This window comes from Bombus flavifrons, chromosome 2 (genome assembly GCF_040668555.2).
Source record: "Bombus flavifrons isolate JBK064 chromosome 2, iyBomFlav1_principal, whole genome shotgun sequence".
In the NCBI taxonomy this organism is placed as follows: domain Eukaryota; kingdom Metazoa; phylum Arthropoda; class Insecta; order Hymenoptera; family Apidae; genus Bombus; species Bombus flavifrons.
The window spans coordinates 11,214,444-11,230,201 of NC_138443.1; the positions used below are offsets into that span (position 1 = coordinate 11,214,444).

General features: G+C 37.8%; 2 protein-coding genes across 2 annotated transcripts in view; one reads left to right on the top strand and one right to left on the bottom strand.

The window, feature by feature from the left end:
* Positions 1 to 9,860: 9,860 nt before the first annotated feature.
* LOC138189501 (synaptotagmin-10) overlaps positions 9,861 to 15,758 on the top strand; it is a 54,140-nt gene continuing 48,242 nt past the window's right edge. The window contains exon 1 of the mRNA XM_069131522.1: positions 9,861 to 10,110. Coding sequence (XP_068987623.1) covers positions 10,020 to 10,110 — 91 coding nt within the window. The 5' untranslated portion in view covers positions 9,861 to 10,019. The remainder of the gene's footprint in view (positions 10,111 to 15,758) is intronic.
* Positions 14,354 to 15,758, bottom strand: part of LOC138189653 (adenylate kinase 7) — a 28,265-nt gene continuing 26,860 nt past the window's right edge. The window contains exon 12 of the mRNA XM_069131736.1: positions 14,354 to 14,677. Coding sequence (XP_068987837.1) covers positions 14,354 to 14,677 — 324 coding nt within the window. The remainder of the gene's footprint in view (positions 14,678 to 15,758) is intronic.

Consider the following 15,758-nt stretch of genomic DNA (forward strand, 5'->3'; position numbering starts at 1 on the left):
TGTTACACTACCAAATATCCTTGACCACTTCCTCCCCCATTTCAAATTCCAGCTGTTTCAAGCATATTTAAGCTCTGTTCATAACCGCAATTTGAAAATGAAATAATACTCGTAATAAACGAGCACATACTCTCTCAAATTTGTACGTCTCGCCATTAATACATTGGGTATAGTGTTAGGTTAGCATTCAGTTAAGGACCGACGCTCCACCACTATAAATGCATTTACATATGTATCTAACAATTTGAATTACTCATTGCTGAAACAAAGCAGGTGTTTATTTTCCATCGAAACAAATTTAAATTCCATGAAAAACCAGACACATTCACGTTGATTGGTTTCTTTGGTTATTTGTATAACGGTAATAGGAACACAGGTGTCACGCAGAATAATTGGCACACTTTCGTTTTATACATGATCTGATTATCACGCAAAGAAGCCACGCAATTAATGCTAGACGAGCCATGTATAATTCGTTACAGATCGAGATTCGAATCTTTCTTGTACGCTCCTCGAGATCCAATAACTTATTACGAGATGACTTTTCCACGAATCCTGAATTCTTTCGATAATAAATTCGCGAATTCCTTTAACACTGTAGCTACCGTATTTCCAATTTCCAATTACAATTAATGGATCTCGGCTAAAAACATAAATACAATAATTTGTATATTTAATATCAAAATTAAATTAAGTGAATCGATGCAAATTCGAAATAATATGCAGGATGATTCGCGTAATTTGAAATTAAAATGTAATATTGAAAATATGGTACAATAATTATATAAACAATGTTAGACGTTTAATTGCAAATGTTTTCCTTTGAAAATTGCATAAACATCGTACCAGGAATTTTTTCATGGCATGAACAATTTACAAATAGTTCGAAGTTATCGAATTAGATAAATCATCTTGTATACTTAATCATATGCAATTTATTGACAAGCGCTGAAACTATAAATACGGATTACTTTGCAACGTACAGATAAGGCACTTTAAAGAAAAAGGGATGCATTAAAGCCGGCCGACATAATTAATGACGGAAACGATAACTGCGGGACTGATTCTGTAGCACCGGAATTCACGTTGGAGCTTCCTTTAACGAGCCACCCTTTAAACTGGTCGCCCTAAGTTCAGTGGGTTACAAACTCGCTTAATCCGCGGTGTCGGGGTAAACTTTGTGTCATCCACAAGTCAGTGTCGCAGTTACTTAATCGATACAGCTTCCATTTCCATTGATAATCCGTTCCTGCAGCGTCGGCTACCTGGTTTAATTTTGTACCACTGTTTTAATACACTAAAGATAGAATGTATTTTCAATGTCATGTGATAATTTTATATTACAATAAATTGTAAAATACAAATATTTGTTTCTATTGATTTCTGAAATATTTCTATCCTAAATATTGATTTCTGATCAAAATTTGTTCTGGAAAACTAATACATTTTAAGTATAATTTGTCCTTTAATACATGTTTTTAATATCGCATTTAATATTTATTTCGATATTTGAAAAACAGAGAAGCAAAATATAAAGTATATCGAGTATCGTAGATTAAATACGTGAGTAATGCATTAATTGATCTCGTATCTTACTTGGTTATTAAGGGAAAAACAATATCAGATAGAAAATTTCAGTTTAATTAAACGTCTACTCTCGCCATCTTATATTATCATTTTATGCACCATATTATTTTAATTATACCTACATTCAGGAAAAACATAACTTGCATATCTTTGTATTTGATAGATACAGTTACTCATACAATTAGTGATAATTAAAACTTGTTCTTTATCAAGATTTAAAACTAATTAAGGAAGTTGAGCAACTTTAAACAGGTATAAGAAATTTTTATTAGTTTTTCTAATGAGATCCCGACAAAGTGGCAATGCAAACAGTCAAAGATAACTTTAATATTTGAGAATTTCTTGAAATACTAACATCTTGGTCAGCGTACTTCCTAGAATTTCTGTAAAAGCACTTGTTAATGTACGACAGCGTTGTCCTTCGTCTAAAGAATATTTACGCCGGCTGTTAAGCGAAAATCGAACATTAAAAACGATACAATAAAGAAAGAAGTTCCAAGGAGAATATTTCCATAAATAAACCATCGAAGAAAATTAATGTACAAAACGTTTTTATGACCTTGATTCTGAAGTAAATCGCTTTGTTTTCGAGTGATCTCCGATGACCGAGTATTTTTTAGAGCAACAGCGTGCGAGAGAACTGGTTCACGATCATCCAGTCTCGTTTCTCAAAGAAAAGAAGGTTTCGAAGGTTATCCCTACAGGAAAAAAAAGAGGAAAAATAAAAAGTATGATACAACAACGGAACAATGGTTTCATACTCGGCTGCATTTAATTGCGAAGGCTGAATCGCGAGGCATAAAGTAGGTTTTGTCAGGGCGTCCTGAAAAAAAATATAGGACACAGAACGTTCTATGAGGGATTGTCGCCGCTAACGTTCAGGAAAGACGTACTTCCTGTTCGTTGACTTGCCGCTTTTAATTGCGGAACCCGCGACATAATGGCGTGTTAGATATTCACGATTCTCTCACGCGTGTGAAGCTTATCGTGTACACATGGGATACGCGTAGCGTGGGAGTCGAGTCTTCTTCCAATGGATATTTTCACGTATTTATACGACGAAATCCCAGAGAAGGGCTTGTTTGGCTCGTCCCTACAAACATTCTACGAGATATATTGGAAAATCCGAGGATCAGTCGTATTTTTACAAATGGCCAATCGTGCTTGGCGAGGTCCATTTTTCCAGATTATATCTTATTCCAGTTTATTAATGTTTCTCTTCATGCAGAAAGCTTAGATTGATAGGTTCTATATTTTAAGATTGAAGATCCCAATTTTCAGAAACTAGTAATACGTATTTATTTGGATATTTAAGAAAATAATTGAAATTACGAACTACGATACATAACGACATTGAAAGCCGGCTTTTTTTTTAATGCGAACACAAAAGACTGAAAAGAATCCTATATCAACATTACGATATAACGATGTAAACTTATTTTTAGAGAGTACTCGAAAGTTTAGCCGCAAATGGCAAATCGAAAAAGTATTTTTCACGCATAAATACAAAGTTGCACAATCACGGTTACCTCCAAGCAAAAGATAACAAATTTATGCCACTTTCATAATCACCAGAGCTATTACCCTATACTGTGGTAAGCCTCCTAGTTTTGCTAGTAGAGTAGGTCTACATTAGGCGGACACACAATCTTACGTGTACCACATTTACATTTTCAATCGCAAAAGAGATAAAACGGTTGAATAAAGCGCTAATGAATATTTTCATACGATTATTTTTCTATTGTTGTACGTGATAACGAAGCTTTAATTATCGTGGCAGAAACTGGTAATCGTTTTAACGTTTAACACGGTCGCGTGTCACCGCGATGGAGGCGCTATTGATTGCATACGCAACAAGTCACGTCGATATCCAGCGTTCTGTGCGGGTCAAAAAGTGCATTTACTATGCATGGGCAACAATTAACTACTATTACTGTTGCGACAATAGTGATTTACGACAGAGTGCTAACTATCGGACTGCAATACACGAGCCCTCCCATTGAACCGTGTATTTCTATAGTAACGAAATTCGATTTGCCTAATTTAACAATCGATCGTATCGATACGACAAATATTTCATATCGTTTCGTTTCATTTTATTTGCAAACGGTAATATACTTCTTCTTGTGCCTCGAAAAAATTGAATAGAGTTACTTTAAAAGAACGATTTATTAAATTATATACCGTGCTTCGTTCATTTAAATTTCAACATTTTAATGTGTTTAGGGATTATTATAATTTATTCGAAATTTAACTTCGAACCTATTAAAACTATTGCTATGGAAAATACACGAGAAGTACTTATCTGTCTTACATTAGCGAAATTTGGTTTAGTTTCAAAACAATCTAGAACCGGTATTTGTTAAACGCTTTGAAGCGTTTCACGTGATGCACGAACATGCAGGAGTATTTAGCGGCAGGAAGTGAAACAAACGCTTGATTAACATAAAATCTATGAACCCTTCGGAGTAAATTGCAATCTTCTATTCTGATCTCGCAATAACTGCGAGTTTATTAAATCCTCTAACTGAAACGGTTTCGTATCAAAAATCATCCAGCAGCCAGATTTGTGTTTATCGCATTATTGTCTTATATGTACAGCCTTTGTGATCACAGAGAAGAGCAACGTGGAAAATAACAAATTGTCTCTGATCCCTTTTACTCGCGCGCGACGTATTCCGCATGGAAACTGGCTAGTCAGTCGCAATATCGAAACAATTGCGATTTACTTCGACAGAGTTGGTTTCAAAATCTATGTTAATTGAGCATTTGTTTACCCTGCTGTCTGGTACACGCGTTCGTAGAATATTGATTAGCCCTTGTTGATATTGTAATAGCAAAAATAAACATAACATAAACCTCAAGCTTCGCGGTAGACGTTCATCACATTTACGCGTAAAAATAAACGAATATTTTATAATAGAGATTACGTAAATCGTCTTTGAACCGTGAACGTAAATAAAACGTGATTTAAATTTAATAATATGCACCAGTATAATATAAATTTGTTAGCGTTGGATATATTCCACCCTTGTCAAACCATCCTTCTAAATTCTCTTTTAAACTCCACTAAAGCTCTTCATTCGACCTAGAAAATCCTCAATCTTGTACATGTCTGCTGGAAACCGCTATAAAACCTGCCTGTAACCTTCAAACGCTTGTAGACACTTTATTTCCTAAAACATCAGGGTCTCCTTTTACTTTTCCAAACGTCTGAGAAAAAACGAAATATTTCTTTGCAGGATCCTAAAACTGTTTTAGAATTTCTCCTATACTTATTTTGCCATAAACTGATGATTGAATTTAAAATGGAAATGAAAATGTGGGATGTACTTTCACCGTATGCTCTTAAGAGTTAAGCGTGTACACTTACATACGACTGGCCCCATAAAGTATAAACAAACGCATTTGGAGAACAAAAATCGTCGTTTGATGGTCAAACCTGATCCATTGGAAGTGGTGTCAGTTATGTAAGTTCGTTAGTGACGGATCAACTGTTCTGTTTAAATTCAGTGTATTAACAGTGCCAGATTGAAGGCTGGCTTCGTTATGTTGGCACACATTCTCGTTGTCAATAGAACGTCACGTACAGCGTTGCATGCATCGAGCGAACAACACCCTATGAACTTTTAATCCAGACCGACCGGTGTATATCCGTGACAGAGGCGTAAAAATAAACGACAATTATATTTTTAAAACGTGCAATATCTCTGTCCGCGACAGCCACTCTCGGCATCAAAAATGGATGATCGAACGGTCAAAATTCCATAATTCTATATAATATTACCGAATCAGTGGTATAACTCACTGAACGGCGATATTACAATGAAAAAAATAGAAAATAAAGAGAAATATTTATTCGCGAGAAATTTCATATTGGAATGAATAGCTGGCGGAATTTCATTGAGTATATGTATATCGATCATTAAAGCGTGGCACGATTGATTAGGATAGATTAGCTGAAAGATGAGAATCGTTTTCAGTAATTTTTATTTTAATACAAGATAATTTTTGAGCAAAAGGTTCTGTTCTTCTATTATTTACTTTTTACTATCCAATATAATAAACAATAATGCAGATTTATTATTGAGTTGAAAGAAATAAGCTTTCGTCGTGGTGAACACGGTATCACCAAAGTTTTGAATAAATAGGTTTAAAAATATGATATTCATTCTTTCCCCCGAGAAACAATAGTAGTGTTTCTGTGCAACTTGAATTATAGAAACGCGAATCTGGTTTCAAAAGAATACGATGGTTTTATGTAATATTTTCCATCAATATAACGAATTATATCTAAATATAAGCTACGTAAACTTTCGAATCAAGTTTCATGTGGCGAAATATTACTTAACATTTTAAATATACTCGTTAACATAGTATAATATCTTCTTCGAATTAAGCATATCATTATTTTAGTAACACTTTATACATCATTACAAAATTAATATTAATGTTCGACTTGACGAGGATGGCTTTAAAATTTGTCGTAACAGTAATTTGCTTTAAATTCATGTTCATATTGTAGATATCGATTGATATTCTTGACCATTAAACAATTTTAGTCACTCTCATCCACGTGACAAGCTAGAACTATTAGGCGAGAGCTGGCCTTTCCCTGATTCTATTAAAAACTTTCATCTATTTCCATGACACCCTATTATCGACAATTTACCGCGACATTTACAGCATTTCCCTGAAACCGTCTATTAAGTGACAAGAATGTCGTAACCTCCTAGACTGGACAGTGCGAATGCACTCGCCATTCTGGGTAAACGATTGCATAGCATGACACTAAAATTTTCTTGGGAATATTATTTAGTCCAAGGTAATTGTTCATCAGCTACTTTGTAATTTTTCATAGAACAGAAAATAGCGATACAGAAATTACATACATACATACCCTCAACATTTCGCATATTCTGTAATAATGAACGCATTAATTTCTAGCAGCTTATTCACTTGTATCTAGTTTAGATCTAGTAATAAGCCGAGAGTGAATTTAATTTTCTAGTATTTTATGAAAACACAGGATTTTAATAATCAAACTGCGAAAATGAATTTCATATCTATCAGCCAATTACATGCGACAAGCTGTCAAGAACACTGTGCGTTTTTCCTTATTTTTTTGGCATTTAAACCTATAAATGAGTTACTCTTTGAATGAGTTAAGTGAAAGCATTCGCCTGCAAAAGGATATAATACTAAGACGAACATATTGTTGAAATAACCTTGTATCGAAGAAACTGTTATTGCATTCCTGCACAGTCCTCTGAATTTTTAAAGCTGTTTTTATGCAGTTCAATCCTTTGTCGTTTACTGGCAGGCCAATATTCTGCTATGTGTCTCAGCATAAACGCGCGGTTATCAAGCGGTATTGTATTTAAAGATATGAGACAGTGTAGAAATATGAAATCTTTAAATATAACTCACATTTGATGTTTAAAAGGAAAAAGCAATGATACAAAACTTTAAAAGGCTTCTGTTCTAATACCTAAGTCCATTAGTAAAGAAAATACAGTTTAGTGAATTTCATTAGATATCAGAAAAGAGAGGACCAATTTCTCAAGAGGACCGTTCATTTCTGAATTTCGAACGTAAAAAAACATCTCATTCCAATTTTCACATTCTAAAACATCTAACTACCGCAATCTCCGCATTATCTAGGCAGCCAAATACATAATTGGAAAACAAAATCCTCCTACTCAAAAAACATTGCGCAAAAACCAGCACCAAGAAGCATATCGCGAAGCTAGACTCAAGTATTGATGAGCTTTAACTGCATATTTAAGAGTGACTAAATTTAAAACAAGGGCAGACGTCTAGCCAATGATTATCATGATTTAACCACCAAAATGGTTTGAGGACATACCCAGTCTTCGGGATAATAATTATCCCGAAATTCAAAATTCAGCGAAACAGTCTAACCCTGCCACGAATTTTGCATTAGCGTTGTCACCTTGACTCTTGTCACGACACGACATTTTCTAGGCTGCGCACCGGCCCTAGGACACGTGCCTGAAGACGCAGAAGCGCGTGCACATATATGTATATTCGCGTTGTCCCAGACAACCCAGGGGAAAAAGTCGCGGATGCAACGCCACGGCATACAATGAACTCAAATCGATCGTTACTACACCAGTTGCGCCGATGCACGCGTCTCATGGTATGTGTATGGCAACATATACACACACAAACACACACGGGTAGAGCGATGCAAACCACGCACAAATCTGGGCGCTACAGCGGGATCGCTCGATCGATGGTAACCGGTGGCAGCCAGAGAACGGCAAACGGTGATGCTAGGGGATGGAGGACAATGTTAGGGAAAGCTGTGGAACAGAGAAAGTGGAGCGAAGGGGTAGCGATGGTGGTGGCGGTGTCGAAAATTAGAGGGGCATTTTCTCTCTCTCTCTTTCCGTCTGTCTCTCTGTCTCTCTCTCTCTCTCTCTCTCTCTCTCTCTCTCGTGTTCGTGACAAATAAAAGCAGCCAACCAGAACTAGGCAAAGGAACGCGTTGACCTTGGATGAACTACGATCGAAAAGGTCCTTGAAATCCTTGCATCCTTATCGGATATCAAGTCCACGTGCCGACGTCGATTAGACATCAATTAGAGGGATTGGACGCGAAATAAGTAAGATAGAGGTTTTCCCCATGAAAAGGCTAAGTTTATGTTTGCTCGCCTGACTTCTTCGCTCGTTTGCTCAGCTGGCTGGGTTGGTTGCGTGCAACAAGTCTCGCGGCAGGATTAAACGAGGGAGCACATGACCTCGCGCCACGTGACGTCCATATGGTAGGGACGAAATTCAATGAGGTAGCGTAGATAATGAGGATGAAATGTCGGGATCGACGCAGGATACCGAGGGCTTTAGAGAAATAAAGAAGAGGAAGGGGTGGGTCTCGCGAGAAATGCCTCGATTAATAAATCTATCCGCCTTTTTATCCTTGGACTGCTATTTACACGATCCTTGGTAGAGTACTTGATGATGCTTATAAATTCTTCATGGTTATTCTTTAAGGAAGCACCGAAGAAAATGCTGGAAGCTCCTGTTGGGATTCCATTAATCGCTGCGAGGATTAGGAGGCTCGTAAATTCTTAGGGAACACAGGCTTACGTTGATCTATCTACTTCCAATAGGAACTACGTTATATAAAGCTTGATTCGCAATCACGCAACACGTGCTGGAAGGGAAGAGATAGTTTGTCGGTGAACATCAATGTAGGGCTTAAAGGTACAATATCGAGTAATTTCGTACGAGGCGAAGATTGGGACCGTGCGAATAAAACGCAACAATTAGATTAGAGAGTGCGCGTGGTTCATGCACCCGCGCGTCTATCTATAGCGGCGCACGTTTTCAAGGACGTGCACGTGCTGCAAACATGTTGGATCCGATAGTCCTACTCGTAAGGGAAGCACAAAATGTTTTAGAGCAGGATTACGCAGGTAAAGACATCTTCCACGCATACTCTCGATAATTTGTAGATACTTTCTGCGTATATATTAATTTTAGATAGATAGAGAGATATTGTAATTTCAGCCCTCTGGGGACCATAGAATGGACTTGCTCGGTAATGATAATATATAAAACATAAAATGTGACGTCTTAAGGCATAGAAGTGCCAACGTTGCTACGGAGCAAAAGGCGCAAACAACGATTCGTCAACGGTGAAATCATAAAAAGAGAGGAGGGATCGAGAAAGAACGAGAAGGAACGTTGAAACGCAGATCGAAAGAAGAAAAACGGCGAGGTAGAAGGATGCATTATCGAACACGAGTAGCTATGCTAGCCGAGACCTTCACCGAGACCCAGTTGGTCGACATTGCCCCTGTGTGCCATGGCACTGGCGCACCCCGCCCGACCCTGCCGCTGCCGCGAGATCTCGCGCGAGAGCGTGTTGACGGCGGCAGAAGCGGCCAAAGCAACCCCCTACCGTAGCTATCGGACGCGTCGAGCCACGGCAGCCTAGTCCGGCATACTATCACTGACGTACCACCACCGGCAAACCGCCGCTAGTATACCATCACCACCATGTACGTACCGTTCTCTTCCCTTTCCCGCTCCTCCGTTCTTGGCTGCGTGTTCACCCTGGCCTAGGGATTGCCTTGCTCCCCATCCCGTGACGCGTTGCTGGCCAAGGAACAAGGATGCGGAGAGGTAGGAAGAATAGAGGGGTAGGATATACCGGTGTGAGGGTCAAGGAGGGAAGAGGAGCAGGATAGAGGGCTCAAGGGAGAGGCGGAGGACGCAGGCGCGGACGCAGACGCAATAAGTTGACGAAACGGCGCCGCGCATTCCGGCAGCGGCAGACAACGCGGCACGATCAAGCCGAGTTAATCGTCGTCGAACAACCTCACTTCGTCGCATCCACTTAGAGTGTGTACCACGCTGACTGTACGCACCGTCACAGCAAAGTCAAAGAAATAGGACCGGATATGGGCGTCGTTAAGACCGCTTCTGAGAGCGTCCTCGAGGAAACCATCGTTCCTAGCGAGGAAGCGAATTATTCCGTGCAAGGCCACGCCGGTAAGTTTTTATATTTTATTTCATTAATATTTTAATTTTTATTTCTTCTATTTTCGGCGAGTGTGTCTACGTATAGTACGACTTCATGTTCGTATCGTAAGTGGTATATTATTGTACGGTTGGTGAAGTGTAAACGATGCGTTGGAGACAAAAAGGAAAACGCGTGTCCGGCATGCGTACGTTAAATCGTAACGGGACATTACTATTCGGTTGGATCGTGAACAGACGACGAGAGGAAGCGGCTTTTCGTGCTTAATCGTGGCGAGAATTTAAAGGCGATGTGGCGAGCCGCCCACACGAGTTGCTAACAGGTGTTTGAAGATACAGATATACTGACTGCGCTTCGTCTATATACGTAGCTCACGGTGTACGAGGCGTCGTCGCGTCGGAACGACTTTGTTCCTGCGAAATTATTCAGCATTCCTCTCGATCCTACGAACCCTTTGCACGCTTTCTATTCCCCTGGAAAATCAAAAATTTAGGGCCAATTAGCGCTTTGCGGCTTCGCAAAGATCCATTAAATAGACCCATCGTCCTATTATTCGACTTCGGCAACGTTCGAACGAAGGATGCTCCTGTATGAAAAGTACCTTTGTTTTTAACCATCATCGCCGATCGATATTTCTGATTTAAAAGCCGATCAAAGCGAGCTGTCTGAGGAACTAACTGAGTCGCTGGAACGTTTACCTGTTGAAGCACAGTACTATAGACTTGCCAGCATTCAATTCCCGATCGTTCGAGCACGTAATTGAAAATTCTTACAACTACTTCGTGAAAATGAGGAACGAGTATTTTGTTAAAGCCAACTGTATCGATATTTTCTTGTTTTATTTTTATGTTCTTGTTAATTCGAGATATAGGGCTTCGGTTTAAGGAATGTTGGTCAAAGTTTGACGTCAAACTAATTTGTGCGACATCCTCCTACGTACTTGCTCAGACTCCTGCCACATCGATATCCCCATAGTTTAGTTAAACTTCGTTTGCCTATGAAAAGTTTTTGCGTTCTTTGGAACGTTCGCCTATCGTGATTTATTATCATTACATATTTTCAGCCGATACGGGACGATCGTGTAGGCGTTGTGTTCATTCCTATCTTGGCACGCATTGATTCTATTTATGTTTACGGGGAATCGATAATGGTTCGTTGTCAAGTTTAAAAGTAATAATTTCTCTTAACCGTCCGATAAAAAGTTAAGGAAGGGAGCAAGAAAAAACAACAGCGCGGTGAACGCTGCAAAAATAGCAGAATGATAAAAATGACAAGGTAAATTCTGTGATTTATTGCACTACTCGATTATTCGTAGTATACACGCGATATTTATAGATGTTCGTTAACAGAACATTTCCAAACGCGTATATTACGACACCAATAAAAGAAATGGAAAGTTGGAGTACAAGCGTGTTTCTATTCGTTGTCTGGCCGTTACGTTGTGAAACAATTTACCTCTTGTTTTGAAAGGAAACACGAAAAAGGTAAACCGCGATACTACGAGCGCTCACGGCGAAAGGAGCAAACCTACGTCATATTAAAGACGCGGAACAATGTGCATCGTCCTTGGCCCCGTGAGACCGCCTACGGCTCGATATAGAGCTCACAGTCTTCTGGATACGAATTTTAAGCTCACGGACGCGTTCTCACAGGGAAATATTAATGTGTCATCCAACTGATAATCAACGTACTCCATTACCAGGGATTTTTGATCCGCTTAAATATTGCATTTGCGGAAATTTCAGTGTTTTCCCTTTTCATCATCTCTCTACATTTATCCTTTTCATTTTTTTCTGTTTCATTTATTCCTTTTCTCTTTTTCCTTCTTTATTAATACAACAAGATTTTCCACTCAACATAACGAGTCTCACGTAAAAATACATTTGATCAACAAACGCGTACAATAAAATAAATTTATAATTCAAACGTACGCTTTCGCGATTCATTGCAACAATTTTTCATTCGTTTCTTTATTGCATTTCGATGTAACCACTTTATATGTATCTTCTTTTTGAACCAGATTAACGGTAATTGTGCTCCGAACGAATAATCGCATTGGAATCGCATTCATCGAATTCGAAACGAATCTAAACAACGCTATTGGCTACAGTCGACGAGCACTTTTTGACTTTTCCTCTATGCAGCAATATGCTCCTGGTCTTCCTGTATCCTACGGCTATAATATAATGCTTTTATTCTGCAAAAGATTCTACGATAATTGGTTTTCTGTTACGTTCAGCGGCATACACAGAGGAAGGGTCAAATTGGCTCTTTGAAGTGCAATTTGCGACAGACGAATTATTCTCACGGTAGATTTTTCTGTCTCCGATCTGCGACCGCGAGTCGGTCAAGGTCTGTAACATTTGACTGATGAACTCGAAACGTACGCGTTTCCTATTCTGTATCGTGTCAAAGAAATTCGATTCAACGATTCGTCCTTTGGTTCTAACGTAGAACACGTAGAACTCTCGAATATTTTTAGATTTCATATCTTTATTTCTGTATTTCTACGTTTCTGCATAACTTATTCTTTCTCACATACTTTTACATTTTCTCGTGAACTGTCTCTGTTTGTTAAATTTAATTATAAATATGTAAATTGTGGTTATATATGAACGGTTTCTGTCGCTTCATCCTTCTGGTGACAGATGTTCAACAGGCTACGTCTGACTCGAGCGGTACATTCTACTTCGTACGCTGTGCAACATATGATACTATTGGAAAATAGATTAATAATATTTAAATAGCATTTGTATAGTTAGATTGTTTTCTTTTCATAAGGATGCTGAATCTTGGTTATTGTGTTTTAGTTTGGAAAGATAGGATAATTCGGAATACGAAGTTCTAATGCATTTACAACGTAGAATATTTCGATAGTACATATACAATTTTTTGGAGATATTTCTTTTAGCAAAAGCTTTTGTATAAAGGCATACAAAGAATTTGGAAATAATGTTTTGTTTATATCTTTTGAAATATAAAAAATTTTCTGTTAGAATTAAATATATAAAGGTAATTAGAACGAAAAAATCTTACATATTGAATATGTGAAATGGCTCAAAGGAATTTTTATATTTTTACCGTGAAAATATGTCGTACGTAGGTGTAGTATAATTAATGATGTAGGCAATCGGTATATAACAAGTAGTTTAAAAGTCTTTTCACTTTTGCAAAGTGTGTGGGTTCATTTAATTGGGACGGAATGAACATATTATGCTAAATTGTTTTTACCATTACGGTAATCATACATAGTTCTAAGTAATTTACTTTGTTTCGTTTCTTTTAAGTCTCTCGCATTAAGAAATGGGCACTTCATCTTTTAAATAATCTTGTTGGATTAAATATCTCACAAAGTGTCCGCCTTATTCCAATATACTATACATGTAATGTCCAAGAAAGGATTATTCAAGTCCATAAAAGTAATTGCATTTTGCAAGAATATCCTTATATTTATGAAAAAGAAAGATTAGAGTACTTTTTATTTTTAAATATATTGAAACCAATTGCCTGATCTATGGAGGATGTAACTCAGCCCACGGTTTCCTCCATCGGTTGAACAATATTGTTAAACAGACATCTGTTGGTCGCCAAAAAGGTTTAAAAGAGACAGTCACATTTTCATAAACCCTTTCTTAAGATACCAATATTAAACTAATAAAATATATCTGTTGCTGTCAGAATGAAATCAATATAACAGACTTCGAAAAAAATGTTTATTTATATTGCTATAGGTGCGTAAATTTGAGTGTTGGTAAAATATTACTTTGAGTCATGATACGATCACAACATAAAACTCATTCTTGCTCTCACTTATAGTAATTAGCATACATTGTAAACAAATATTCCGATCGCTAAACTGCAGATATTTATGCAAATTGATATCTTTAGGAAGACAGCTATATGAATAAAACCAAAATAAATATTTATTTCGTCGTCTGTGAACGTGGTGAAATTCTTTGCTTTAAATATTCTGTATATTTACGTGTATCCTGTACATTTTGAAATATTCAAATTTCCTATGAATGCATAAACATCCACAGTCCAGCCATCACACTACGTAAATGTCTTCTTAAACAGATTGAAGAGAGACGTAGGGTATTAGTATGCAGAGCTCAACAGATTACAGGAACTTCGGGTGACGATGGCAGTCAAATATTGTCATTGTCGTACCACGTGTAGATTAATTAATTGCCATGCGATTCGACCTAACGTTCAGTTCCTTCGGGAAGAACTGTCCGGCTCGTCCGAACTTCGTCAATCTTCCTTGTCATAGATTTGCTCGGAGATTGTCCGTTCGGTTTCTCCTTCTCCCTCGTACGTGTCCGTGTCTTCATACGTGAAACAAGGTGTGATACAGGTCTTCCGACTCGTGCACACGTCTATATCGCTACTATCCATCACTTCTTCCGACTTGCTGCGCTCCCGTTTCAAAAATTCAAACATTTTGTCGCTGATTTCTTCTTCGGGAAGAACGAAGCTGCCATACTTGTCGATCATTTCCAGAACCGAGGCCATCGCGTTTGTGTATTCTGGCTCGAACATTTTCCCCTCTGGATTTTCTTTGAATAAATATTCAGCCTGGAAGAAAGTTGAATTAGGAAAGGATTAGAAAGTGGATGAAATCGTATAGACCAACAACTATGTTATTTCGATGTAGAATGAAAGATCGAATTGTCTGTGAAGATGGTTAACTACTGTTTACTGTGATGATTCCGTGATCAACGATGCTCAATACTATAACTGAGACGATAAAAGTTAATATGCCAGTAGTGAAGACTTGGTGTCGATCACTTCTATTACTGAAAGTAATAATAATAAATAAACACCAATAAGTATTACAGACCATTAAGCCCAATAAAAGACCGCAAATAAATGATGGTATCCCAAGCTCTTCGAAGAAAATACTACAGAAATTTACAGATATTATCCTGCTTGACTTTCTTTCTCTACGAAATCTTCCTCTAGTATTTTATTCACGAAAAAGCTATGTAAATATATATTTCCTAGAACTAGTAGTAACGCCCCATAAATAACACGATCCTTGGTATCTCATTTTGTATCTAGCGAAATAAATGGAGACGTGTAACGAAAACAACACGCATGCAGTCGGGATAATGGAATATCTTTCGATATTCTTTCCGGAAGCATTGATGCATTGGCATGATACGTGCACGTGGCTCTTTTAAAAAATGGGTCGCCTCCCGTTTTCTAACTCCCTGACCCGTTTCTCCCACTCTTACCCCGCCCTTGTTACATTGTGTTCACTTTTCAACGAACAACTTCCGACGCTCGTCAACACATTTCCTGTTTCTCAACGTCTCCGCGTCGGGATCGAGGGGAATAAAAAGGGAAAGGGGGAATAAAAAGTACGACCTCAGTTCCGGAAATAGAGAATCGCTCAAGTGACCGTCGGTACTTTCAGTGGCAAATCGCGAAAGTTATTCGAATTTGTTCCGCTGAGAATAGACTCGATGAAATTGATACGGTCGTTGAAATTCCGAGAGATTATTGTTTTTATCCTCAAACAAATTGTTTTTATCTCCTACTTTATCGATTAGCAGTTCTTTTATGGCGATAAACGTTCAAATTTGTGAGATATAATTTTTATTTAGAAAAATTATGCTGATTTTCTATAAATCGATATAAGAAGAGTTGTAAT